This window comes from Pleurodeles waltl, chromosome 1_2 (assembly GCF_031143425.1).
Source record: "Pleurodeles waltl isolate 20211129_DDA chromosome 1_2, aPleWal1.hap1.20221129, whole genome shotgun sequence".
Taxonomy (NCBI): Eukaryota; Metazoa; Chordata; class Amphibia; order Caudata; family Salamandridae; genus Pleurodeles; species Pleurodeles waltl.
Genome location: NC_090437.1, coordinates 653,956,914 through 653,984,234, shown reverse-complemented (window position 1 = coordinate 653,984,234; position 27,321 = coordinate 653,956,914). Strand labels below are relative to the sequence as shown.

Genomic DNA, 27,321 nt, shown 5'->3' with positions numbered 1-27,321 from the left:
TTCCTCATGTTTTGCTATACCAGGATCTACTGGTTCTTTTTTACAGCATCATGAAATCTGTCATTAAACAATGCACTTTACAAGAAGCAAGAACAATTTCCCTCAGTTAATACTCGTACCTAGGTTGCCATTTAGCACTCTCTATCAGTAGAATAATGGAGTGCTGTCATTTTAAAAGCGATATTCTGATTTATTTCCTTGCCTCAGTAGAGAGGATGCATTGAATATTCAACATGCAGTTGTGATGCAAGGTGTTTTTCTCCTTTTGTATGAGACTAGATGTTTCTATTAGAGACTTCTCATGCGTTGCTCCTAAAGCAAAGAATGACTTCCTACATCACACTAGAGCCTCCTCATCTCCTTGAATTCTGCAAGAAGCTGGAGACTTGATACCTCAAGTAAATCCTTTCATGGATAGCCTCACACGCTTGCAAAGCACCCAGATGCAGTCACGGGTGATAGTGTGCCATAAACATACACACAACATACTATAACATAACATATTAATAAAACCAGTTTCAGAAATAATGTTACCTGATTAATCTCAAACACTCTTACACTTGAATGGAATTTTCGAAAAGCAAACAAACATTAAAAGAGTAACACGTTAATTTGAATTCAATCAGTTGCAGAGTGACATCCACGTTTCTTGAGTTTGTAAATCAAACACAATGGTAATCATAGTCTACTAATCATCGGATAATTATTAACTTCCTAACTATATTTTCACTCTGCTTTATAGTATTTGTTAGCATTTGAAGTTTATTGACAATTCAGCCACTGTAACCCACAGAAAACATGAGAGAGTAAAGCCATACCAGAGGCAAACGATAAATCACAGAAACATGTAACCAGTGTTCTGCTATCAAGTCTCATTTTGAGTAAGAAACCAAACAGGCGCATTTTCAGAAGAAAGGAGCCCAACATACAACTATTAGTGAGTTACAGTTACCCACAGAAGTCTTGGTAATAGTGCATTTTGAGTGTTTAGAGGCACTACTCCTCAGTTAACCTGCTTAACACTCCATGTGATGAGTGGCTCTAAGTAACCAAAAGAGTTACACTTTTAAGTGAAAATCTGTCATGCTTAACCAAATGGAGTATTACACTGTATGAGACTTGGAAGATATCATACAAAATGTATGCCTTGTGTTAATGTCAAAGACCGGGGACCTATAGAAGGCCTGCACATTGAAAATGACCTTTCCCTTGATTTGTATGGGGCATTCAACTTGGGTGATTTTTGATTGTCTAATGCATGTTTCCACTAGGGAATGTGCCAGGTCCATGCACATACCAAGTGACACAGCAAATGGGGAGCACACAGTTGGTGTTCTACATGTTATACATCCCAGGCGTTTCCTTTAGAAGATCTGTGTACCCTCTCATTAAAGATCAACCTGAGGAGTTGCCACGAAGGTGGGTATACTCTTGAACAACCAAAGCCTCTTTAGAAATCTACCACAAGCCATGAGTCCAAGTCCTTGCAATCACTCACAAAGGAGCAGCTAACATAGTGATCGTTGGTCTTTAAGGGTGTGCAGAACCGTACAGTTATAGATTGTATAAATGCACAGAAGCCCAGCACACCAGTAATGCGAGACAATGCCATGAACTGCTGTGGACCCAGACTAGAACAATCCCTCACTGCCGATTGCATGTATTGTAAAATACTCCACATAATAATGTCCTCTTTATCAGTTGATTTTCAGAATTTGGGCTTATGATGCAAGTACTGATATATTTTAACCTTGGCTACAGTTTACCTTCTTGTTTTATTTTGAGAGCATGTGATGGGAGAATATAGATTGTGGGACTGAAAAGCTAACGTACGTTTGGCAAGAGTGGATACCCTGCCTATCTCCAGTGAGAGTGTACGTGTGTGTTTGTTGCAGCTGTACAGCATCTGCAGCAGCAGCTCCTCCGCTAAGGTGGAAGAGCGTCACCCCACTGCTTTATGCAGTGAACGAAAGGGGAAAATCAAATAATATCTCAACTTTATTATCATTTTATTTTTCCTCGGGAGGAGGGTTTGGGTGGGACAGGGCTGCACTGGGCAGGGCGAAGGCTATGTGCCCCTCAGTACATATGACACGTTGGCCGGCCATGTTGGGCTGGCCAAACAGCCATGCACACTTTGCATTTCTCCACCCAGCTGTATTGAACAGCCAGGACGAGAAAGTGCATAGGGCCCTACTCCCTATCTGCGTGCGTATCAGGGCGCTCAGACCAATCACGGCTTTGCTGTCATGCTGTTGAGAGCAGCGTTGTGATTGGAGGGGAGTCTGGAAGCCTTGTGCTTCCGGGAGTCCGAGAAGGAAAGAGAGACAGAACCGTCACTTCCAACATAAAGGCGAGTTTTTTAATTGTATTTATTTGTTGTTTAATACCCCCCACAACTCCTGTTGACAAGTGGCCGTCACTGAGCATCTGGTGCATTTATATTCTAGTCAGAGCGCTGGACACATTATCCTACCTTTCTGCAAGAGTTTGCTGTTCATTGATTCCAATGTTAAACAGCACAGGGTACACACGCAGCAGCTTCCCTTCTTTAATCTCTTCTGGCAACAACTCAAACGTCTTCGCTGGAAGCCTGACCTCGATGACATAATAGTCTCTGAAAGAACAATGTTTAGAAAAAGGCTTGAGAAGATGTATTTGTTTTACTAAATGTTTTCACACGCCTAGGCTACTTGAGACTGCATAACAGCAACTGCCATTTCAGATATCAGTGTTATTACAAGGGAACTAATTCCATCACGTAGCTCAGTAAAGTATCAAAAGCATATGGCTTTAGAAACATGTAACAGTTGTTTGTTGAGTTTGTAAACATAGTAACCGAGGCAGCAAAAACAAGTGAGACATATTTAATATTGTAATAAAGTCTTCTATATCTAGCAGAGTGTCTTACAATACAAAAGGAGAGGCAATCATGTGCTCTGATATGAAACTAAGCAGAAAGGATCAACCTTGCATTGAAGCCGATATGAAAATGGGAAGCAAAGCAAATAAATTGATAATGTTCAGTTCGGGAGAGCTTAGAAGGTGTTTCATTCTCCTTACACTGAACGTGCCGTCAAGGCACACGAATGGAAGGCACTGAGAATTATGCAAACCTCAGATCTGAGGCAGCAAAGTCTCTCTCCTTTTAATTTAAAATTAAATAACTACTGCATCAATTTCTGTAAGCTGCTGGGTAGAAATCTGTTAGAAATGGCCCTTTCTGGGTCATTGCCAGATTGTGTGCGTTTTCCCTCTACTTTTGTGCTGCAATTGTTTTTGTTTGCTTTAGGACTTTCGGCTCCTTACCACTGCTAAAGTGCATGTGCTCTCTGCTTATAACAAGGCAACATTGGCTTATCAACAATGGGCATATTTACTTATAAGTCCCTAGTGAAGTGCACTACCTGTGCACAGGGCTTGGAAATTAAATGCTACAAGCGGGTCTCCAGCACTGATTGTGCCACCCATTTCAGTAGCCCTTTAACATGTCTCAGGCCTACCACTGCAGAGCCTGTATGTGCGATTGTAAAATGTCATGTCAACCTGGCAATTTAACCCTCTTGCCAGGCCTAAACTCTCTGTTTTAATATATGTAAATCACCCCTTAAGATAGGCCCTGGATACCCCAAGGGCAGGGTGCAATGTATTTAAAAAGTACAGCATGTACTTTTAGGTTCTACATGTCATAGTAGTGAAAAAGCTTACCTTTGTTTTTCACTACTGCAAGGCCAATCTCTCCGATACAATGGCATTAGGATTTCTTTATTACATTTTATAAGTGTAATTTCCAAATTGGAAAGAGATGGGACACTCAAGTTTGGTATCTCCGGAATCACAATTTAAAATCACAACTTAAGGTGAAGTCAGATTTTAAATTGTAATTCTGAAAATGCCACTTTTAGAACATTGGCATTTTCTTACTTAATCCATTTGGAGCCTTCTGCCTTTTTCTGAATACATGTCTGGGATGGGTGACAGTTGGGTTTGTGCATTCCCTCTAGACAGTCACACACAATGGGAGCTTAGGTGTGACTGATGGAGTTGTTTGCTGAACTGTGTGTGACTTTTGGGTGGTGTGGGACTGAGTCCCCCAGCATCACTCTTGGCCCTTAGTTGGAGGTGAGGCCGGTCCACACACTGCAACAGCCCTTAAAACCTTAAAAGCACTTTACAACTCCTGCAGCAAGGGCTGTTTGCTGGCCTTTGTGTGACTTCTGGCTGGGGTGGGACTACGTCCTCCAGCATCACCCTTGGCCTTTTGTTGGAGATGGGGCAGCCCGCACGCATGCTGCAACAGCGCTTAGTAGCGATTTACAACTCCTGCAGCATGGGATGTGGCTGGGCGAAGACCAGGCCAAGAGTGGGCCTGACTGCACCCGTCAGTGGCCGATAAAGTCAGGCTGGGCCACCCCTCTTGGTCCTTTATTCCCAGTTTTCCATTAAAGCTTCTTAACCCCATCTCATGTGGATACAAGGTAGGCAAGACATTCTCTGTAATATTTTCTGGGGCTGAATTCATTTGGTTCTTCTTGAACTATGGGAAAAAGAAAGGCTGCTCCCCAAAATGAAAATGACAGTGACCTACCCATTCCTAAGTCCTCTATCGTTAACTACCTGACCACTATGATAGGAGTAATCACAACAGAACTTGAAAATGTGGAGTATATGATTGATGCCACACAGAGGTGAGCCCAGGAGTGCCCCCCTTGAACCTCCAGTTGTCACTAAACATGAGGGGCCAATCATTCAGAACTCTTCACCTCAGTAAAAAGAGGAACAACAAGGATGAGGAGTGAGCGCTCAGTAACATGGTGATTCACCCAGCGAAAACCCCCAAGTAAGCACTGAGAGGGAGGATCCTCAGGAAATTAATGTCTTACTATTAGGGAGTCTCCTCCCCTCCACTTATAAAAGACAAGGGATACTAAGAACAGTCCAGCTAGCAAAGCAAACAGCAATTGTAAAAAAAAAGCATCAGTGCCAGGCAAAAGGGAAGTGCAATCCACAGAAAAGCTGAAAAAAGATCTGCTGTCCCAAATTCACCAACTGACATTAACTCTCATGACAGAAACTTTGAAGCAGTTTATAGTTAAAACAGAAGCCCTAATTTCTGATTTCTGTAACGAAATTGAAAGCACAATTATGTCAGCAGTTAAGCAGGAGTTAGCTTTAACACCTTGGTGCACATAACTCCATTTGCATACTAAAAAGGTGCCCACTGGCAGACTCAAAGTGGTACTGGATATCTCCATGACCTCAGTTAATTTAGAGGGAATGGCTCATACAGGTACACAAGAAATGGTGACCCACCCAAATCAAATGCTAGGCAGAGCTAAGCAACAGATGCCACATAAGGAAAAGAGTAAGTGGTTTCTTGTAAGTAATAAGAGACTGATAACGCATTGAAAAGCTCACTATAAAAGTACAGTGACTCTTTAGCTACCCCCAGATTGTTCACTTTATGTAATTGTTTTGGTCAATGTCCCTTGTCTGCTAAGTGGAATGACAGAAGACAATGAACCCATAAAACATAGGTCTACTCATTTAATATGCTCGAAATCGGGCATTTCGAAGATTTCAACAACCCCTTGAGAAAGACGACCATGAGGAATTGTGTGGTGGTTAATTTCAAATCCCCTAATCTTGGGAATTTTCTGTTGCAGCGTTTACACTATTTGATTAAAAAACAAGAAGGTATTGTGGCCCAGCCTCTTGGTTCATCAATAAACCAGCGTCTTTGCCAGTAACCACTAGTTCTCTTGCTGGGAACCCATCAAGCAGATATGGTAATATTCCCCAATGGTACAACATTCCTATGAGGAATCATTTTGATTTAAGATCAGGTATGGATAAGATTGGCTTACTGCCCCCTTCTGGGCAAGCCTGATTCAGAGTCACAGTCATTAACAGATCAACAAACAGTGGACTCCTTCGTTTCACCCACAGCACCAGGTCTATTGGCTGCAACAAAGGGTTTGAGTCTTATTTCCTGGAACTTTGCATTCGGTTGTTCAAAGATTTCAGATTCTGACTTGATTGACTTTGTGAGTTCATCAGACATGCTCTGTTGCCAAGAAACGTGGATGACAAAGGACTTTCATATTGACGGTTATTATGCTCTTCTCGAGCCAGCACTTGTATCACAGGTGGCAAGGGCCAAGGGTGGTCTTGTTACTTTTTTATCAGTTAAAATCTCTGTGTTTAAGGCCTCAATAGTTTGGTCCTCCTCTTTCTTATTAGTAACTCTTAGTATTGCCCACGGAGTCTGATATTTTGTTGGTAAATTTGTATTATAATACATTTTAGCCAGTACTCAATTGTTATAGAGCAATTTGATAACTTTTTAGACACGTTTTAAATGGAAGCCAAATGTAAAGCGGCTTTAATATGGGTGGGGGACTTTAATATTCCCTCATGTCATAATAGTGGGAAGCAGGTTGGTGGTTTTATGAACAAAAAAAAGGGAAAACCTTACACACTTTAAGCACACAACATAAGGGGAGGCCCTAAACACACTTATTCTGAAGCACAATTTAACCCTTGCTTGTGATCTGAGTTGCAAGGAGAAAAGTAGCCCCTGACTTTTAAAGGAAGTGTTAACAGCTGAATTGGCACCATTTCTCCTTGACTTTAAAATTGTAGTAAAGTGTGAGAGTGACCATAACCCACTTCTTATATTGTTAAAACACCAGATAAAAAGCCTATAAGCAATCAATGCTCCAAGATAGAGTATTCTAAGAACAAGCGTCTAAATATTAATGGGGCTGAGGTTGATCCAATAGCTTTTAACAGACATTGTGCTTAAGAATACTGATTCCTCTTAAAATTGCCTGTCGGAAGAAGCAGAGCATTGCTCCATTAGCGGGGTTTGATAATATCTGTAGGTCCATTTCTAACAAGTTGACTTCATTCAAACCTGCGACTGAAAGGTCGCCACATAGATGGTTTAATACAGGTTGCACATCTGCAGATTGGCAGCTAGAGGCAATTCTTAAAACTCATCCAAGCTCTTCAGCTGATGTAGGAGGAGGAAGAAGGTCATATAATCGAATCTTAGAGGAGAGAAACAATGAGATCTGGGCTAAGGCATGGGTGGCTCTTTCAGTAACTGCCAGGTCAAGAGACAATAATCTGTTTTGGGAAATAGTTAACCACCCTTTCGTCACAGATGAAGTTGATGCAAGGGTAGAATCAGTGATCCCAGCAGATTTATGGGTGTCCTATTTTTCAAAAATCTTTAATTCAGGCGATAAGCAGTTATTACCCACCATTTTAGTAAATGACACGTATAATCATGGAAAAAGTGTACAGGTCCCCCAAACTGTAATAGAATCAATAAAACAACCATGTTATTGGAACAAGCACCAGGCGGCATCCCTGCAGACATTTTTAAATCCAATACTGATATATGGATGCCTTTGTTAACTAACTTATTCAAGTGTGCTGTGACAAGCCCAATCCCTGACTCTTGGAGGAGAGCTATAATTGTCTCAATTCATAAAAAAGGGGGACAGGGATTTACCATCATGTTACAGACCAAACTCCCTGCTGGATTCTAGCGTAAAGATCTTAGGTACAGTGCTTCTGTCATGTTTGGAAACAGTGGCAGCCGGCAGCTTTAGGAGGGAGGGGGGCGGGGGGAGCACACACACACACACACTCATTCTTTCACACACAGACACGCACGCACGCACATCCATTAACAACACTCATACCATTCAAACATGCACGCACACACCAAACATTCATTTAAAACATCACACACACTCATTCTTTCACACACGCACGCACATCCATTAACAACATTCATACCATTCAAACATGCACGCACGCACGCACCAAACATTCAATTTGAAACATCACACACATACACACACACACACACACACACACACTTACCTTCGGCCTTCAGGTCCCAGGAGGGATGGGACTGCTGCCTTCCCTCATTGGCTGACCTTAGGTCAGACAATGAGGGAAGGCAGCAGTCCCAGCCTCGTCACAGAGTGGGATGGGGTCAGTGAGACTGCTGACCCAACCCCTCTCTGTGACGAAGTGTCACTGATTGACACTCGCCATGGGCACTTCAGGGCTTAAACTGAAGCACCCAGGGAGAGTGTCAATTGGTGACGCTTTCCTCGTCACCCAGGGGAGGGCCTCGAGGCACCTTTGCTGGGCGGAGTAGTTCACACCCATAGGAGCTGTGATCTCCTCAGCCCAGCAAAGTTCAGCTCAGGCAGCCAGGAGTCTGCGCAAATCGCGCATGTCTGCTCCTGGCTGCCTGACCTGAACATGAAGAGTGTCTTTCAGGCTGACCTTTGTTCAGCCTGACCGACACTCTTCATGGGGGGCAAAAGGTGGGGGGGCGTGGCTCCTCCACCCTAAAGGACGGTCCACCACTGTTTGGAAATCTGGGCAGAAGAAAATAAGATTATGTCCAATGGGCTTCAGATTTAAACTTTTATATGATGGACAGGAAATATGTAATGGCCAAGAAGTGTTCCCTTCATTTGGCCTTGATTGATTTATTTAGTGCCTTTGACCTGGTAAATCGATCAAAACCATGGTTTCTGGTGGAAAGAATGGGGATTGAATCTGAACTTCTCATACTGTTGTGGCCTTCGGATAAAACTACATCCCAAATTAGAACCTCATGGGGTGTGAGACCGGGCCGTATTCTAGCTCCTTTTTCTTTTGCTTCTTTATATAAATGGGAATTTTAAATGTTTTTCCGCTGTAGGAACGGACCCTACCCCGGAATGGAAGGGCAATCTATTTTAATTCTGCTGTACGCGGATGATGTCATGTTGATTCCCCATTCAACAAATGGCCTACAGGCCTTACTGCATCCCTTTTCCTGGATTTAAATGTGAATCATTTGAAGTCATTTATTGTGACTTGCGGGTGGCCTAACACAAGGTCAAAACATTTTGTCATGAGGCAAACACATATTCAGAAGGTGAAAGATTTTAATTATTTTAGGGATTATTTTAGTCCTTCTTTTAATTTGGACTCTCTTTTAACTGTAAGGTCGCAGCCACTCAGCAAAAACATCGCAGGAATCTTTAGATTTGTTCACGGATTAGGACACAAACCCATCATGGAGGTGACTGATATAAATAAAATCAAATGTAATTCAGCTGGGTTATATGGAGCAGGTTTGTGGTGCTACACATATGCGGGAATCCTCCAACTTGTAGAAAATAATTTCACATATAGGCTCCTTGCAGTCCCCACGGGAATTGCCACCTTTATTTGCCATGAGAAATTAGGCCTCCCATAGCTGGAGGACTTAAAAGGTCCTGACCGTGCTTACATTAGTGGAATACGGCCTGTGGAAACCCGGAAGCAGCCCTGGCATCGCTGATTGTCTATCTTTGGATGGGTTTTACCAGGTTCCTTGGCTTTCATGCCTGAAGAAAATTTTTGAAGAAATAGCCCTGAAAGATTTGTTTAAAAACCCCATGAGATCGCTCTAAAATGTAACGATAGATTATTTATTTGCTAAGTTATTTAAAACCATTGCAAAAGTTAAATCAACAAAACACAGTTTTTTTAAAACTACGGGAGAACAGTGCTTTGATAAGGATTATTTAAAGCCATGTCAGCTGCCCTCAGTTATGACGATATAAACAGCTTTTTGGAAGCTGCATCATTAAGGAGAGATGCTGCTTTGTTTGAAAATTGAGGGCATTGGTTTGGCAAATGGTAACAACATTCGCTAGCGATTTTAACTACATGCGTGGGGTATTTGAACGAGCCCACCGGTACACCAGAGTGCTTATGACTCGGGTTCTTAAGGGAGTTGGTCGTTGCTATATTCCTAGCGAGTTGGATTTCATTCTACATTCTCATTTTCTCTTTTGGGTCTCCCCTATGAACGTGTTATAAAGTTGGTCGTACCCTGAGCCCTACGCCAGGGCTTGAGTAGAGGCATAACACCAGATGTTGGTGAGGGAGCTGCAATCTATGTTTTTTTCTTTTTCTTGGGTGATGATGGCATATTACGCAGTCCCCTGTTTCAGATGCACTCTAATGTAGAAGAGCGGGTGGGACTTGGGTGTCACTATTTTGACTATGACATTTAGTTGGATGTCCTAGTATCATGATCTTTGGTCGTTGTAGTTTGTTATGAGTGGTCTAGCTGGTTTTGTTTTGGATTTAAGAATTGCATACACTTCTTTTGCAGGTGGATGCTCTTACTACTATTAGTCTGAAGATTCATAACGACTACTGGACGGCTGTGTATAATATAATTTAATATTACATTTCACATATGAGCACATACAAAAATCAGAACTATATTTCTTTTAGGTCTTGAAGAATGCCCCAAACACCTTTGTTGAGGGTCAGAGGCAGAAACATATTGACCTTCTGGAGGACACAAGTTTCAAGTTTAATCTTGCCTGTAGTGCTCTTAGTTTTGAACCCTGGCACAGAGACCCACTAATAAAGTATTTTCGTATGCCCTGGAATCAGTTTTAGTTTTACAGTTTTTTCTGTTTTCTTTATACTCTGCTGCTTTCACCACCCGAAGCTCTCTGTTGGATACTGATTATACCTTTTGAAAATATCCGCAGAGCTCCCCCGTCATAGTGAAGGGAGTTGTAGTCCACACCGTGACTAGATATCTCAGTGTTAGGAGGTTCTGGATGATGAAGCATGCCACCTACCGTGGGTGAGTTACAGACAGTGATTCACAAAGATATTCCCTAGCAGCCGAAGTGTCCCAGTTCTTCAACTCTTGCCGCAAATGGGAAATCAAAGTTTTGGGGGTTTCCTTCCTTATTTTATTCCAGCAGTTTAAATAAGCTTCCCGTCTGCCTACGGTCTGCCTTTGGAGGCTGAATTCCAGCCGTATCTGGGCCGGGGATGTATAGTTTGGAACGTGAAAGGTTATGTAATATGTTCTCGTCATGAAGCTGTGTAAAAGAGATTAATCTCTCCCCCTCACACGTTTGTTCCCGATAAACCCCTCCTGCCAAGCCCCGGCTTACCGCATCCCGCTTGCCTTGCCTGTATTCTAGTTACTAGGTTCAAGTTCTGCAAGCAAGTAGCCACTGGCAGACAAAACAACACTCTCTGCTCCCTCTCCTTGGCCCCGTGACGGGCAACTTATGGTTCCCAACTCAATAATAGTTCCCTGGAGTGGAATTAGCGGTGCCATTCACTCGGCTCCACAAGCTTGCTGGTCCGCCTCCTTCCGTCATGGTCACAGGAGTCTCAGTGCTTGCTGCTGGCCACTTGCAGCATCCCCCTTGCTTGCCTGCTGCACTTCTTCTGCAGACTTCGCAGCTTTGGTGGCCTTGAAGGACTCTTGACCCGGATTACAAATCCTACCTACCACTGCTATCTTACATTTTTTACTTTAACTATTGTACATTTCTTTCAAATGTGTATGGTCACATGATCTGCCCCCATGTGGCTGTAATAACGTTACTAATCAAAACACTTGTCACTTTATAATGTTTTGCCCTCTATATGCAGAGCCAAGATACTCCTTGTTAGTTCATTTTTTTGCGTAGATCAAAACGGAGACAACACCAGGCAGGTTTGGTGTTTTTGCAGAAACTCTATAAAATAGACACCTGTCATGTGGATTTAAACTTTATTAGATGGACACTAGTAATAAGGAAAAGGTAAGAGGTGTTTGTTGTATATTTGTATTATTAATCTCGTTACTATGCTGCATCACCATTTCTATGAATTGTGTACCCGCAACTATGATGATTCTTTTATTCTCCGTATTGATCTTTAAAAGGTATTATTTATATTAATTTATGACTTTTCTGACTTATGCCAAATAAAGATTTGAACTTGATCTTGGCTATCCACAGCCTGATGGGCCACCCTAGGCAGGATGGAAGGGAGAAGCTGACACACCTGGGCCCTTGAAAGTGGGTATAAAGTGCGGCTCCAGTTAAAACCAATGCATCACCGCCGGTGTTTGGATCGGAACCAGAGCACTGAACCTGTTGCGTGGATCAGAACCACCACATTTACTCAAGTTGTGTGGATTTGAGTTGACGCATCATCTCTCCAGTGCAGATCGACCTTGGCTCATTGCCTTCGGAACTGCAACATCTTGGACCTGACAAATCTAAGCTGCTGCATGGAGAAAATTGATGTATCTTCGCTGCTGCATGGAAAGGATCAATGCATTGCTTCCACTGCGGGGCTCGACACTGAAGCATTGCTTCAGTCTGTTCCCCGCATCCTCAATGCTGAACACCAGGACTAAGGCACTTTTGTTCAAGATCCCTGTAGCCAGCCCACGCTTCATTGCAATCCACCTAAACTCTTGACTTTGTCCAGATCCGGTGTGACCAGATATCCACGGCTGGTTCTTCTTGTTTCAAAGCTCTATTTTGCAGTTTAATTTTTAAAAATTCATCACGCATGTTTTACTTATTAGTTTTTTGTTGATTGTTCTTGTTTTATTTACTAGATTAAGCTCTACGTTTCTAACCAGATGTGGTATATTTCTGTGTGGTGTTTTCACTGTTTTACCATTCAAAGTGCTGCCCAAATACTTAATACATTGCCTCTTAAACTAAGCCTGACTGCTCTGTGTCAAGCTACTGTATGGTGAGCACAGGCTAATTTAGGGTGTTTTCATGTCTTACCCGGACTAGGATGATGGTCCCTGATTGGACAGGGTGCATATCTCTGCCAACTAGATACCCAGTTTCCAACAATAACCATTTTTTTTGTTTTCCAGCTGCCAACATGACCATACACATTGCGGTTGTAAAAACAGAAAAAGCAGTAAAGGGAAACACAACAATGAAGAAACTAGATCAATAGAAAAAGCATAACTATACAGATCACAAATAAAGTGCAAAATATGATACTGCAGTCTCATGTCGAGTAGAAAATAATAATTATGTCACAGTGAAGTAATGAAGTATTGCAAAATAATCATGGAAGCTGAGAACTGCATACTCAGTACTCTAAAGATCAATACCTGTGAGGAATAGATCGAACAAACTGATTAAAGCAAAGTGAGACATACAGGTTTAGTCAGTCAGACATGTTGGGAGCTATTAATGAAAAAGTAGTATTTATGCACCTGTTGAAATATGTTTACGCAGGGGTGCAGATTTACAAGTTCTAAGAATTCACAGACATTTCCAGTGACATAAATCCAACAAAAAGTGAAACCTGCAGTTGTAGTAAAAGCCATTCATTCCCTTTATACATCAGGAACGTTGTTATAAATGTCAAGAATACCAACTATGCAAATTCAGTTTAGGTACAAAGTGTAAGTATGTAGAATCTCCTCAATAATCCTAATGGGTATGGTGTGATGGTGTTCCAGTAGCTGTAGTTGCTGCCTGGACTCTTGGGCTGTCAATTGTGTTGCAATAAATTACATAAACTTACAGTTTGTTGTGTCATAGATTCACCTACTTACTAGGGGGGATTTAACTTTTGCAATCTGAAGTAAACTTCAGTATTGAATTTGTCTTCCAGATCAAAGTTGGGCAATAATCAACGGATTTTACTTAATCATTAAAAAAAGTCTGGTCTAAAAGGGCAAGGTATAGAAACAATTTTATTTATTTATATTATGACTGATAGATAACCTCAACATTAGACTGAAAGTAAACACACTGTTTTTGAATGTACAATTTGAGTAGGCAGGGAAATTAACAATGCACGAGGGGACCAGTGATTTAGCTAAGCTCCACGTATTTCAACGTTTTTTAAATTATTTTGTTTAAAGTTGTGATATAGATTTAGCAGACACCTATCATTTAATGATAGGTCACACTTATCTTAAATGCTTCTTCTTTCTCCAGGCGAGATTATAAAAATGACCTCCCTCATCTATCTCACCAGCATCCTCAAGATTAACTGAGAGGATGGATAAGGAGAGCTCTAGCAAGGCACTAAAACTACTTGTACAAAGGAATGTGTATTCTGGCAATAAAGACTGTACCTTAAGCGAGGAAAAAGCAAACAATGCAAGAAAAACTCTCCACAACAATTAGTAAATGTTAGACTTTTCATCCTTGGCGTGGTTTCCCTTAACTTTTTGCCTCTGTTTCCCAGGTTGCTGATGTGTGCTGGACTCTGATTTTGCTGTTTTTGTTACTCTGGGCACTTTACCACTGCTAACCAGTGCTAAAGTGCGAGTGCACTTTTACAAAATGTGTATGTAATTGGTTTATCCATGAATGATCTATTTGATTTATTAGTAAGTCCCTAGTACAGTGCACTAGAGGTGCACAGGGCCTGTAAATCAAATGCTGCTAGTGGGCCTGCAGCACTCGTTGTACCGCCCACATAAGTATCACTGTAATCATGTCTCAGACCTGCCACTGCAGTGTCTGTGTGTGCAGTCTTAAACTGTAAATTCGACTTGGCAAAGGTAACCACTTGCCAGGCCTAAACCTTCCCTTTTCTTACATGTAAGGCACCCCTAACGTAGGCCCTAGGTAGCCCCAAGGGCAGGGTGCAGTGTATGATTAAGGTAGGACATATAGTAATGTGTTTTATATGTCCTGACAGTAAAATATAACTAAATTTGTTTTTCACTGTTGCAAGGCCTGTCCCTCTCACAGGATAACATGGGGGCTACCTTTGAATCTGATTAAAGTGTAGATTCCCTTTGGGAGCAGATGGACACATGGAGTTTGGGATCTCTGAGCTCACAATTTAAAAATACTAGTAAAGTTGATTTTAAGATTGTGGGGGTCATTCTGACTCCCGCCGGCCGCGGTATCCGCAGGGCCGGCGGGAGCCGCCAGAATACCGCTGCGCGGTCACAAGACCGCCGCGGGTATTCTGGGTTTCCCGCTGGGCTGGCGGGCGACCGCCAGAAGGCCGCCCGCCAGCCCAGCGGGAAACACCCTTCCACAAGGATGCCGGCTCCGAATGGAGCCGGCGGAGTGGAAGGGGTGCGACGGGTGCAGTTGCACCCGTCGCGATTTTCAGTGTCTGCCTGGCAGACACTGAAAATCATGCTGGGCCCCCAGGGGCCCCACAACACCCCATACCGCCATCCTGTTCCTGGCGGCCAAAACCGCCAGGAACAGGATGGCGGTATGGGGGTCGGAATCCCCATGGCGGCGCAGCAAGCTGCGCCGCCATGGAGGATTCCCCAGGGCAGCGGAAAACCGGCGGTACACCGCCGGTTTTCCATTTCTGACCGCGGCTGTACCGCTGCGGTCAGAATGCCCTTGGGAGCACCGCCAGCCTGTTGGCGGTGCTCCCGCGGTCCCTGGCCCTGGCGGTCCATGACCCCCAGGGTCGGAATGACCGCCTGTGTGTTTGAAAAATGCCACTTTTAGAAAGTGAGCATTTTCTTGCTTATACCATTTCTGTGACTCTGCCTGTTTGTGGATTCCCTGACTGGGTCAGTTTGACAGTTGGGCTGGTTGTACCTCACACTAGACAGTGACACAAAGGGAGCTGGGGTGTAGTCTGCATTTCCTGACGAGCCATCTGTGCTAGGAGGGAGGGGAAGAGTGGTTACTCACACCTGAAAGGACTGTGCCTGCCCTCTCACAATGCAGTCTCCAACCCTCTGGCGAGTGCCTGGGGCCTGGCCTGGGCAAGGCAGGATTTCACATTCAAGAGAGACTTTGCTTTGAAGTAGTCCTACTTCAAAGGAGAAATTGGGTATAAGAAGGGCACCCAAAACCACAGACTTTAGAACACTTCTGGAAACCAAGAGGAACCTCTGCCTGGAGAAGAGCTGAATAGCTGAGGAAGGAGAGCTGCCCTGCCTATGACTGTGCTTTGTGGAGCTATCCTGCAGTTGCTGCTTCTGCCAGAGTAAGGCAAAGACTGGACTTTGTGTGCCTTCCATCTTGTGAAGATCTCCAAAGGCTTGATTTAGAGCTTGCCTCCTGTTGTTTGAAGTCTCAGGGACAGCAAAGACTTCTCTCTGCCAGCACCTGGAGTCTCTGGAGAGACTCCTACTCTGCCAAGTGGTGCCCATCCAGTTCCTGGGACCCTGAAAGGAGAAGCTGGCACCCTAAGAGGAAGAAATCCACACACAGAACGCCGTGAGGAGAAAAGATCGGGGCAACTCTGATCTGCGGCTGAAAAATTGATGCACCGCCAGCTTTGTGGCTGAAAATCAAAGCTTGCCTACAACGCGACCCGAAGATCGACGCCCGGGGCTGGAGAAACGACACACAGAATTGCTCACGGAGGCTGGTGAGATCGCAACCTGCGCTGCATCATTTTCGGATCATCGTGCAGCTGGATTTCCGATGCAATCACCATTGGGTGTGTAAAAACAACGCAAGGCCTGCCTGGACCCAGGAGTGCTGACCAAATCGACCCATCGCTCTTCTGCGGACAGAAGAAACGACGTGACACGACAAAAGGAGAAACGGCGCAAGGTCTCGCTCGTGAGTGATATCGACCCATCGCAAGCCCTTTGACACACACTTGCCTGAGAGGGGTAATCTTTGATGCGCAACTAAGATGCAAAAAAAACAGACTAGGAAAGTGAATACTTGACAAATAAATGTAACATGGTACAAGCAAACCCCATTGTCTCATGATATAGAAGAAACAAGGGTCTGAGGTGCAGGTGGAGAATTACAAGTCAAAGACGGATCCTTCATCACTGAAACTCAAAGAGGATCTGCAGTGATCCCTGATCATCATCCATATTGATTTTACACTTTCCATACTTAAAATAGTGCGTCATGTCAGTTCTTTATACTGTAGTTAACATCTTTCTCCACTGGAGGGATCACCACCAAATATAACATCATAGCTCAGTCCTCGTAACTCTTTACCAATATTCACAGAAATATGGCTATAGGATTTATGGATGATAGTAGTGGGTAGGTGGATTATCCCTTGAAGTTAGATGAGAGTGAAAATAGCAAGCAAGGCAAGCTTTACCAGGGAAACATTTAGCCCAGAACAAAAATAGAAAGAAAGGCACGCCTTAGCAGGAAATGTACTATGTGAAACAACTTGTGCAATTTAAAAAGGATCCTTGCGAGATGGATACATAGAGGTGTGCCCTTGGACCCTATGTCTGTCTCTGTTTATGGTAGCACCAAGACCTAGACTGTGACCACTGTTAGAAGTTGGGCAACAGACACGCTATGTAGGTATGCAGGGAGCCGAGCAACGACCACCATACATGGTCTTGTAGGGAGCAGGACGGAGGCTGCAGTACATGGTTTTACGGCAGGGCCTAACAGCACCTAAGCCACACTCATTTACAATGCAGGATAAAACAGAATTATTAATAATAAAGGCTCTCTGTGACACTTAATACTGTTTTTGGCAGAAACATGAGGTGCCACCCAAAATAATATTATCACTCCTGGAGTATTACAGCTTTCAGTATTATTGTATTGTTTTCCGGAGACAAAAAAACGTTATTTATCCGCAAACAAAAATATAAGCCAAAGCACTGGACAAAGGATGATTGCTTAGGCTCATATTTTGTAAAACTCTGGCCTGCAATACTAAACCCAATACTGGAATGATCAGATAATGCCTTCACGTTAAACTGTGCATCAGAGAAGGTGATTATTAAGAATCTATTTGAGTATTATGTAGATGATGCCCTAAGTAAAATATACCTCCTAGTTCTAGTGTTTGCTTCAGATACAGAACAATTTAAAGTCCTTATATAAAGTACACACTTTTTTTTTTGCGTACTGATCCTGAGTTTGTTTATTCATATGATGTGACCACTGTGGGCTGAGGCCTAGTTTGCACAGTCTCATGTTAATCTGCACGGTTAAGATAACGCTGTGAGAAATGTATGCTTAAAGAAATTAATACGTGAATTGTTTTCCACTGTGTTGACCAGACGCTAGCAGATGTCTTTCTTTTCTCATGAGAACTGCTTGTTAGAATGCCTTAATCTAGTTACTGTTACATTGTATAGTTTAGTGTGTGAGAAAGCGATGTTCCGAGGAAGTGAACAATGGATGCACTGACTGGAGGAAAGAGGGATATAAAATTGTTACCTGACGAGACTGACGATGGGAACAGAAGAAGAGGAGCCAATCATCGACATATGAAAGACGGTTTAGTTATATCTTAGATTCATATTTCTCATTCTATTGGACTAAATGTAAACATACGATTCTTTGACCAATGGCAACGTGGGAAGTGTTTTAGATGATTTTAACTTAGCCCAACTGCGCAGAGGGGGGAGGAGCGCTCATTCTCCTATTCAGTTTTCCACCAAAGAGGCATGCTCATTCCTATTTCGTTTCTCCTACTTAGAGAATTTTATCTTCAACTTTATTGCTTAACCTTCTGATGTTGAATGCTGATCCCTTCGACTTTGCTTTCCATATGGTTCAGCTAGCTTAGCGTCCCTGGTTCTGAACCATTCCCCTTCATGGTCCGATGCTGATGCTGACCGAATAGATGTCCAACTGACAAAGATAATCTCAGCTTGCTGATCCATACTGAGGAGAGGTATAACAAAATGCTATTGTTCATGTTGTAATTTGTCTCTTGTTTCTAGGTACTAACTGCTATTTTGATAGAGCCATAGCTAGATGTTTTCCAAATTTATGTTGACTAAATTGTTTTGCATGAAGTCAAAGCATGCTATGCTAATCAGAAGAGTTAGTGAGGGAAAACCCTAAAGTGCTAATAGGTTGCTAATAATAAAACATTTGATGCTGCTCATTTCCTGAATCTAGATATATGCTATTTCTATTGCACAGTTGTTCTTGCTATTGATTTGTAATGTAACTCTTGAGTGTATAGTAATCCATGGATTAGTTAAATTGAGATTCTTTAGAAGGTTTGGTCAACCAGTGTTTTTGTATGTATACCATTGAATTTTTTTTGGATAAGTTATGTGATATTAGCATTGTTAATATAGGGAAATAAACATTCTAACTTTAGATAAAGATGTGATTATTCATGGCCAAAGCGGTCATGGTGCGTGAGATTACTGACTCCAAAGATTATTGATATTGCTGTTTGATATTTGTTGATGATTTGTATTGAAATTGAGTCTTATGGTGGGCTTTACTGTAAGCATATTCAAAAGGTCCATTGAACCTCTAACGCGTTCCCTTCTAGATTAAAGATAAGAAACCAAAGTTGGTCAGGTGCGCTAAAATCTCCCAAACATTTCCTGTGAGTGAGAAAAAGCAGAGTTCTTCTGATGATCATTGTTTGAAAACAAATGACAGAAATTCTACCACAAAATACCTGTTATTAGGTGTCAGCAATCTGGCCGTGGTGTTCACTTGTAGTCCTGCGGGGTCCGAGCACTCACAAATATCATGAAATCACAACAAACAAAAACTTTGACAAGTGCCTGCTTTGTTCAACCACCACTGTCAAAAAACTTACATCAATCTTGGCTGTGTGGCTGACCTAATTCATTGTTGCGCCAAGAGGCCTAATGTTTTATGCTATTGTGGTGCTTTGCTACACTAGCATCAAAAGTATTGATGCTAGTGTAGCAAACTGCAAGGAAGCCCATTGATTTTAATTGGTGCATCATTTTAACACCTGCTCTGAGCAGGTATTAAAAATGACAGAAAAAAAGAGCTGTTAATTCTGTTAAAGTTCACTGCACCATTTTTTCGGGTCTCCAATGCCAGAATGCCCCCTCTTGCATACATTATACCTAGCGCAGGCATAATGTGGTACAAGTGTTTACAAAGTGGCGCAGTGCAAGCATTGCGCCACTTTGCAAATATGGCACCGGGGAAATGCCAGCTCTGCATAAACATATTACACAAATGTGGCACAAGGTGGCACTTGGGGCTTCTTAAATATGCCCCTAAGTTTGGAATGGGATATGATCTTGATTTGAGCAGCAAAATAATGTTTACCTCTTTTTTCACCACGAAATGTGCTTTCAGGAGAGCAAGGAAATATCCATTGGCGGAGGGTAAGGGCCACGTGGGGTTTGAGTTGAGGTACAAATAACTCTTTCCACTCCCTTGTGTTCAATGTTGTTACTGGGCACAAAGAGGGAACAAAGCACGGGACAAAAAATGGTGAATCACTACATGGCTTTATAATAAGTTGACACAGTGACTGGTCATTCTCTGTGAACCTAAACCTCCAGGCCCACATTGCCTCATGTGCAGAACAGAGGTCTAGCCATATCTCCTGTGCCAATCCTGATGTGCTCCATTGTTTATGTTAACAAGCAGCATAAGAGCAGAACCAGGATTGGCTGGGGCAGGCATGCACAGTGCTCTTTAGGAGACCAAGGGCTGCAGCTGTGACCCCCCTGGTTCACTAATTGGGCAGGTAAGAAGACGTCTCAAGTGCGATTTGTTGGTTGGACCCAGAATGGTACCCTTCCAATCTGAGATGAGCACTTTACTGCACTTCAAGCGAGTGACCCATCTGAGCCTGTAATTAAGCCCCTTCACGCCCGGCCTCAAACATGCTGCACAGGAAGTTAAGGCACCCATATGACTTAAATAAAAGCACTGGAAAAAAGACATGTTTTAAAAAATTTGTACAGGGGTGGGCAACAAATACAGGGGGAAAAGCCCAAAACACAACCACATAGAAGCCGCCCCTGACCTTCTGGTGCCCCCTTTTTTATTCATAGTGAGCAGTTCTGCAGCAGTTAAGAGGAGAGGTGATATCGCCTAGCTGTAAAAGATAGAACTGCAAACAAACGTTGCTTAATAACGTATGTTTCTGTAGGAAATGCATTCAGATACAGTTAATAACTGTGCCTGCCTCGGTCTAGTTTCATCATTTTGAGGCGACATGAACTTCCGTATGCTTGTGATGTCTAATTTCTACAGCTACCGGTTTCCTCTTCATAGCATTCTTTAACAAAGGCATCCGTTTCCAAAGCACTGAATGCAGATTAGATGGCAAAGTCATAACTCACAGTTTGACAAAGTATTGCAAATATGCTGCACTATTTAACTGTTGGAAGTGAGCAATAAAAGTCCAAGCTTAAGTAGTTAGAGTCAATTACAAGTGCCCCAGATTGCGGGGAAGTATTTAGGGCACCTGGAAAGTACACTGTCATTTCTGAAGGGGGCCATATGCCTCCGTTTTATTTCTCCTGCTCCCGCCCCCTTGGGCTCCACCATCACAGCTGTTGAATGTGCACAGGAAAGCACTGTACCTCGCAACACACATTCATTTGTCCAAAAACCTTTTTCTACGAAGCACTGTTTTTTGCTGAAAATGGTTCAATCGAATGTATGTATATTATTATTATATTATATATGTATGTACAGGTAACGATATAGAGTTACACACACAATTATATACACGCACAAATATGTGAAGCAAACTTGTACGCACACACATATATATATATATATATATATATATATATATATATATATATATATATATATATATATATGTACACACAGAGGTATTGATATAGCCTTCGTACTTGGCCTCAGCACTTTTATCTGTGGCCCAATGTGCCCCACATTAAAATCTTAAAATTAACATTTAGAAACACCACTGGGCTTATGCCATTACTTCAGGATGAGGTATTTAGCTGGTGTCTTCAGAAGAAAAATTGCTAATTACAGGAAGAATTCGCGCTTTTTCCACAAATCTTCACATATATAGGAATTCAATGGGCATTTTATCCTTGTACATTTGGACAGTTTAACCTGTGAACATATACTAGGAAAATGCAGCAGGGCACTAATGACCACACTACCTATAATTCCCATGAATAGTTACCACAGATATCGGAATACAACAGGACACTCCTGTCAGACGTTAGTGTCAAATCCATATTTTTGCCTTTTCATTATACATTTTTCTCTTCAATAATATATGGAAGAAAAATAAATTAAATGTACACATCAAGTATTCATGAGTGCGATGCAAGATCTAAAAGTACTGACTGAATGCCATTTCTTGACCAATTTCTCAATTGAGGGTTGTTAGGGAGTCTGTAAGGACCTTAATAATACATTAGATGTAATCAATATTCTTATTAATATAGTTTGTTTATTTCGTTTGTATGGTTAGGAGGTCTACCAAATGTATAGTTTTAGATCAAATTCAAGAGTCTGGTTTCCTGTAAATCATCTGGAGCCTGGTTTAGGACAAACATGGCTTCTACAGTCTTATTTCAATTTTCTAATCATTAACGTTGACAGAAGTAGAATAGTCTTTGCACCATTCATCTTGTTCACTAATCACAAATCTCGATCTAAGCAGACACCACCATCTGAATTTGCCAACTTTGAGGGTTCCACATGCTGCAACTTTTTTGGCACACATGCAGGATCACAGTGCATCTACAGAACGATCATGCTCCATGACCTGCTTTTGATTCAGGGTTTTATTGTTACTTGAAGTCTCTTCTGAGCATAAAAAAGGTTTATTGCAAACACATTTTTCTGAACCAGTCAAGGGATTCCCCTTTAACCAATACACATATGAGCTCTACCTTACCTTCTTGCCAAGTCACTCTTCTTATTAATTTCCCAAAGGGCATGAAGGCAAACTGTCTTGGCATTATGGCTCAGACATTTCTCACCAGAGTCAATACAATTTCCCCCCTTTATCATCATAATCATCCCTTTTTCTATTGTGTACAGTATTGAGTACAACTTTACCACGGTCATTGCATGGGATTTTCTTTTGAATGGAAAGGCACTATGGACCTGATTACAACTTTAGCAGAGGGGGTAAATCCGCCCCAAATGTGACTGATATTCCGTCCGCCGTATTACGAGTCCATTATAACCTATGGAACTCGTAATACGGTGGGTGGGATTATCCGTCACATTTGGGACCGATTAACACCCTCCGCCAAAGTTGTAATCAGGCCCTATATCTTGAGCCTCCCCAATGGTTGTCTGGCAGCTGTTTCTTAATTTTCTCACTCCCTTGAGATGTATCATTTGTTTCGTCTTAGCATTACTAAGTCACCTTACTTTCATCATCATATGGTCATAAAGATAGCAGAGCAATCCAAATGTTTGTTTACAACTGATCATTTAAAATATACAATTACTAAGAACATTATCTCTAATAAGCCTTATGATTATACACAGGTCGAGTCCATTCCATGCTTCCTTCCATATTTACAGCAAACATAATTTTAATATACCTGCTAGCTTCCTCCTGCCTATTTCGTTAGAAATTCCAATAGCAAACAGTGTTCACTAATCAGCTGTACACTCTCAAACGTTTTCAAGAGTAGACAGCATGATGAATTTTCGTAATACTAAAGTGCTTCTACAGCAGATCAACCAATGTTTCCTATACATCTTCTAAACTGGGCAAAACAATAAAGAATGTGTGAAAGTTTCACAGCTAATCTCACATACAAGGCTCCTGATTTTCGCCCAAGTGGAAACAAAAACTTTTCCGCAATGGTAGGACACCTAGTGTGCAAGATGATACAATGAGCACATAATCTGGGTTCTAGATTTGTCCTCACAGTAGGTCACCATCACAATGGACAAGGGGCTCCTTGAAAATTTGTTTCGCTTAAAAAAAGCCTGCAATCTGGATTTCATTTATTCATGTAAGATTTTACAATTATCTCAAACTCATTCCACTCCTTTGGCATTTGCATGCTTATAATTAAATTGTGTATATGATGTATCCAAGGAAGAGTATAAGGGTTAGCAGCATTGAGCAAGTGCCTTGAGGAATTTAAGCCAATAAATGAAAAGCCGCAACTGGGTTTCAGAACTTATGTCAATCACACTCATTTTTTATTTCTTTTTATTTGAAGAGCGTTTTTTGGGATTTTATACAATAGGAAAATTAAATAACAAATTAAAAGAAACAATACATTATATGGGACCGTCAAATCAAGTGGGTACAGTAGTTTAGTATACAGCAGGAGGAGTCGGTCCACATTTATAAAATCGAGGGTAGAGATGAGTGTATTTGTTTGCAATGGCGAGGTGAGGTTAATCAGTGTATGTATTGTGGCGGAGTGTGTTTTGATGTTGTGGTGAATGATTGAAGTACCTCAGATGTAGTTGACTGAGACAGAGTAAAAGAGCAGAGACAAGAGAGAAGAAGGTGATAGGGGCTGAAGAGTAGGGAGTACTATGGGAAGTGGGGGTGGGAATGGAGATAAGGGGGGAGATTGGAGAGAGGGGTTGGGAGAATGAGTGAGTGAATGCATAAATGATCGAGTGATCAGATGATAGTGGTTAGGAACTAAAAGAGTTCCAAAGAAATAACCCATGTCAGAAGCACCCTTTAAATCAGCAAACGCTAAGATCTAATGACCTCCAACTTAGTAATCCTATTATGAATACATTAAATACTTGCACTCTGCTCCCTAATTCTGTGGAAAAGTCTAGCTGAGCTAAAGTGATGACAATGAATTAATCAAACAAGCCAGATGGATGGACAACAGTAGTTTCCCATGTATCATTCCTACGCTGTACAACTGGGATTTTAGCCAGCAATTACAAATGTAATTATTTTAGACAATTAGCGCTACACAACAGAAGTACAATACTTTGCCAAAATATAGAATTTCATTATCCATTTATTAGGCAAAAGATATCCAAAGAACTGCCTCAGATTTATACCACTCACCTGGAGTGAAATATAACCCACACACTTTCCCAAATTTCAGATATACAAAGCCCTTATTCCATTTGGCCAGTAAAAAACAGGTACCATGCTACAAACTCTGTCTTTATCCTGAAAGACTCATGGTGCATACCTGCTTCTTGAGATATGCATAGGTCTCCAAAATGTCATTATTAAGCTTCATTGGAAATTAGGGATGCATTAGGTATTGTTCGCTCCAAGCAATGATAATCCAGAATCTTTTAGCACCTTTCTCTTCAATGGTTGCAAGGCGAATTTCACACTGCACATAATTAAGGAGTCCATGATTTCATTAATCGGTATCTAATTTCATCCTAGCATATTTCTATAAACCACACCAAATATTAGTTTACTGATATGTCTGAACCACTCACGAAATATATATACCTAGTGCATAGTTTTTATCTCCTTTTTTCTTTTACAGTTTATGATAACTTTACATAGTGGTTCTGCAGGTGTTTCTACAAACCTAAGGGATTCTAGGGGGATATAATCTGGCATCCCTCATGCACTTTCTGCAAGAATTACATGAGGCAATCCCATGTACTGTTCAGTAATTCAGGTATACATTTTGGAAGAACAGAATGGTCATTCTCAGCACCAATATGTCCTGCTTACTATGATATAATCCATATAGCTATTATTGTTAACAATATTAAATTTTATTGAGCAAGCTGATTAGAGGGCAACCTATAACTAGCAGAAAAGAAGGTATTTACCAAGAAAAAGCTGCTTCTCACCCTTCACCCCCTTCTTTCGTCATGATTTCCTAGTCTGAATCATCAAGTCTTTTTACACCTCATTAGGTACTGCTTAATAAGTGTCTAAAAATGTACAGCGTTACGTTTTGTAATTAGCTCACCCTAAACATGCTGACAGATTAAAAATGGCTTGCATTACTCTAAAGTCCATCACTTTACTCAACAGAGTTAATGCCTGTTCATTTATGGCCTTGGGTGGTCTGTAATAGTGGACAGTCACAAATGTTACAGGACTGTTTGTTTACTAACTGCAAAGTCTATGTGATTCATCTTGGAGGACATCAACATTTCAATTAATTACCTACCTAAATAGATGTGGCAGGTGGACACTGTGAAGCACCTGTTCGTAAGGACAGCAATCAATGAACATCTGTAATAAAATATAGCTAGAATGGTGGAGGATCTAATAGGGGGCTGAGAAACTGTAGCCCAAGTTGCTGCTGTGGCCCTGGTTAAGATGGTGGTTCTACCTAGGTGCATGCACGTCCTCCAGGAGAGGGGAGACATCCTAGAGCTGAGCCATGGGCTAGGGATACATTCAAACTTTACTGAAGAACTCTTACAGAATACCGTGATACTTAGCTTGCCTCTCCATTATACTCAGTGTTACATCCTTGGATCATGTTTGAGGTAAGGGGCTAGTGAAAAATCCCTTATCTGCGACAAAGGAAATAAATATAGAATCACTCTTATGTGTGTGATTTGCAGTGACACTGGCTTAGGGAGCCTGGGGAGTATGCATTACCATTGTGTAAGTGCATGAGTAAATAAAAGGACATATTACCATTTGAAATTAATGAATGACTATCTTATTTTATTATGACAAGCATTCAATACATACTGTCTAGTATCAACTACTGGAAGATTTATGATGACTTCAAGTGCACTTTTAGCTGTCTGACCTGTTCATGTTATCTTCAAAGGCTCTTGAGACTAGAGCAGAAGAGATTTTGCTTTAGCAGGCATAGCTATCAAAATTCCATGAGTGTCCATCTTTTGTCTATCCATACACCACACCTATTGTCAGGGCTTTGTTAAACAGTGAGTAGGAACAATTGTAGAGATGACTCGTCCTGCTGAATGCCCATAACTCAGGGAAGGCAGTAAAAGGGCAGAAAAATGTAGATTTGACACACTAACTATAAGGGCTCTTTGTACATCCCCATATAGCTACGTTTTTTGTCACCATATGGAAGAGAGTAAACAATAAATGCAAAGAACAGTCAACCACCTCAAACATATTTTTATTCCAGTCCTTATTTACAACCTTGCCTAGATAAGGTACAGACTGTATCCTAATACTTTATTAAAGTTCCCTAGACAACTCTGATGAAGTGATTAACACACTATTGCCACACAAGAAGAAAACCACGTCATGTACCAAAACAAATCTAACCACAGCAAGGAGGAAATGAAAATGAAGCATGCCACAATATGAGTGAATTTTACTGTCCACTTGAGAGAAATGTCAAGGAAGGCTTCTTTTGAACAATAACTGTTATAGGCTATATTTTAATTGTTGCTGGTTTCTGGAAGTTCTTCCAGCAATTCTTGTGTTATTAGTAGGGGTCAGCCACATAAACCCTACAGTTCATAATGCAGCAGCGCAAGCAGTAAAAGAGGGTGTGGCTTTCTTTTGCTCATAAGGAAAGCGTGGAGTGATTGTCGCTGATGTGGAAACACAGGCCCTATATTGTTCTTGAGTAAAGGTACAGGCAGCCATTCCAGACCAGGAAGAAACCAGGAGATGTCACCTAAGAGGAGGGAGGAACAACTTCTCCCTATTCAACACATGGACAATGTAACCTTGAATATCTCTTCCATGCCCTTTCCTTGAGGACGAGCATAGTCCTGATCACCCCATTTGTGGAATAACCCACCCATTCCAGGCTGGAGGAGTAGGATTATGCAGTAGTATGCTACTACACTAAAAGTAGCTGCACGAAAGGAAGCAGGGTCAATGGCTCCCCTCTACTTATGGTCCTAGTGCAATCCAAATGCTTCTTATGTGGAAATGCTCGCCGCTTCTAGTTCATGGTGGCAG

The 27,321-nt window shown here is 41.7% G+C and overlaps 1 protein-coding gene across 3 annotated transcripts in view; it reads right to left on the bottom strand.

Annotated features, from left to right (window-relative positions):
• The window catches only part of INPP4B (inositol polyphosphate-4-phosphatase type II B), a 2,522,842-nt gene that overhangs the window by 197,653 nt on the left and 2,297,868 nt on the right, over positions 1-27,321 (bottom strand). For all 3 annotated transcript variants that reach the window (XM_069242568.1, XM_069242569.1, XM_069242570.1), the window contains one exon: positions 2,477-2,617. In XM_069242568.1, coding sequence (XP_069098669.1) covers positions 2,477-2,617 — 141 coding nt within the window. The remainder of the gene's footprint in view (positions 1-2,476; positions 2,618-27,321) is intronic.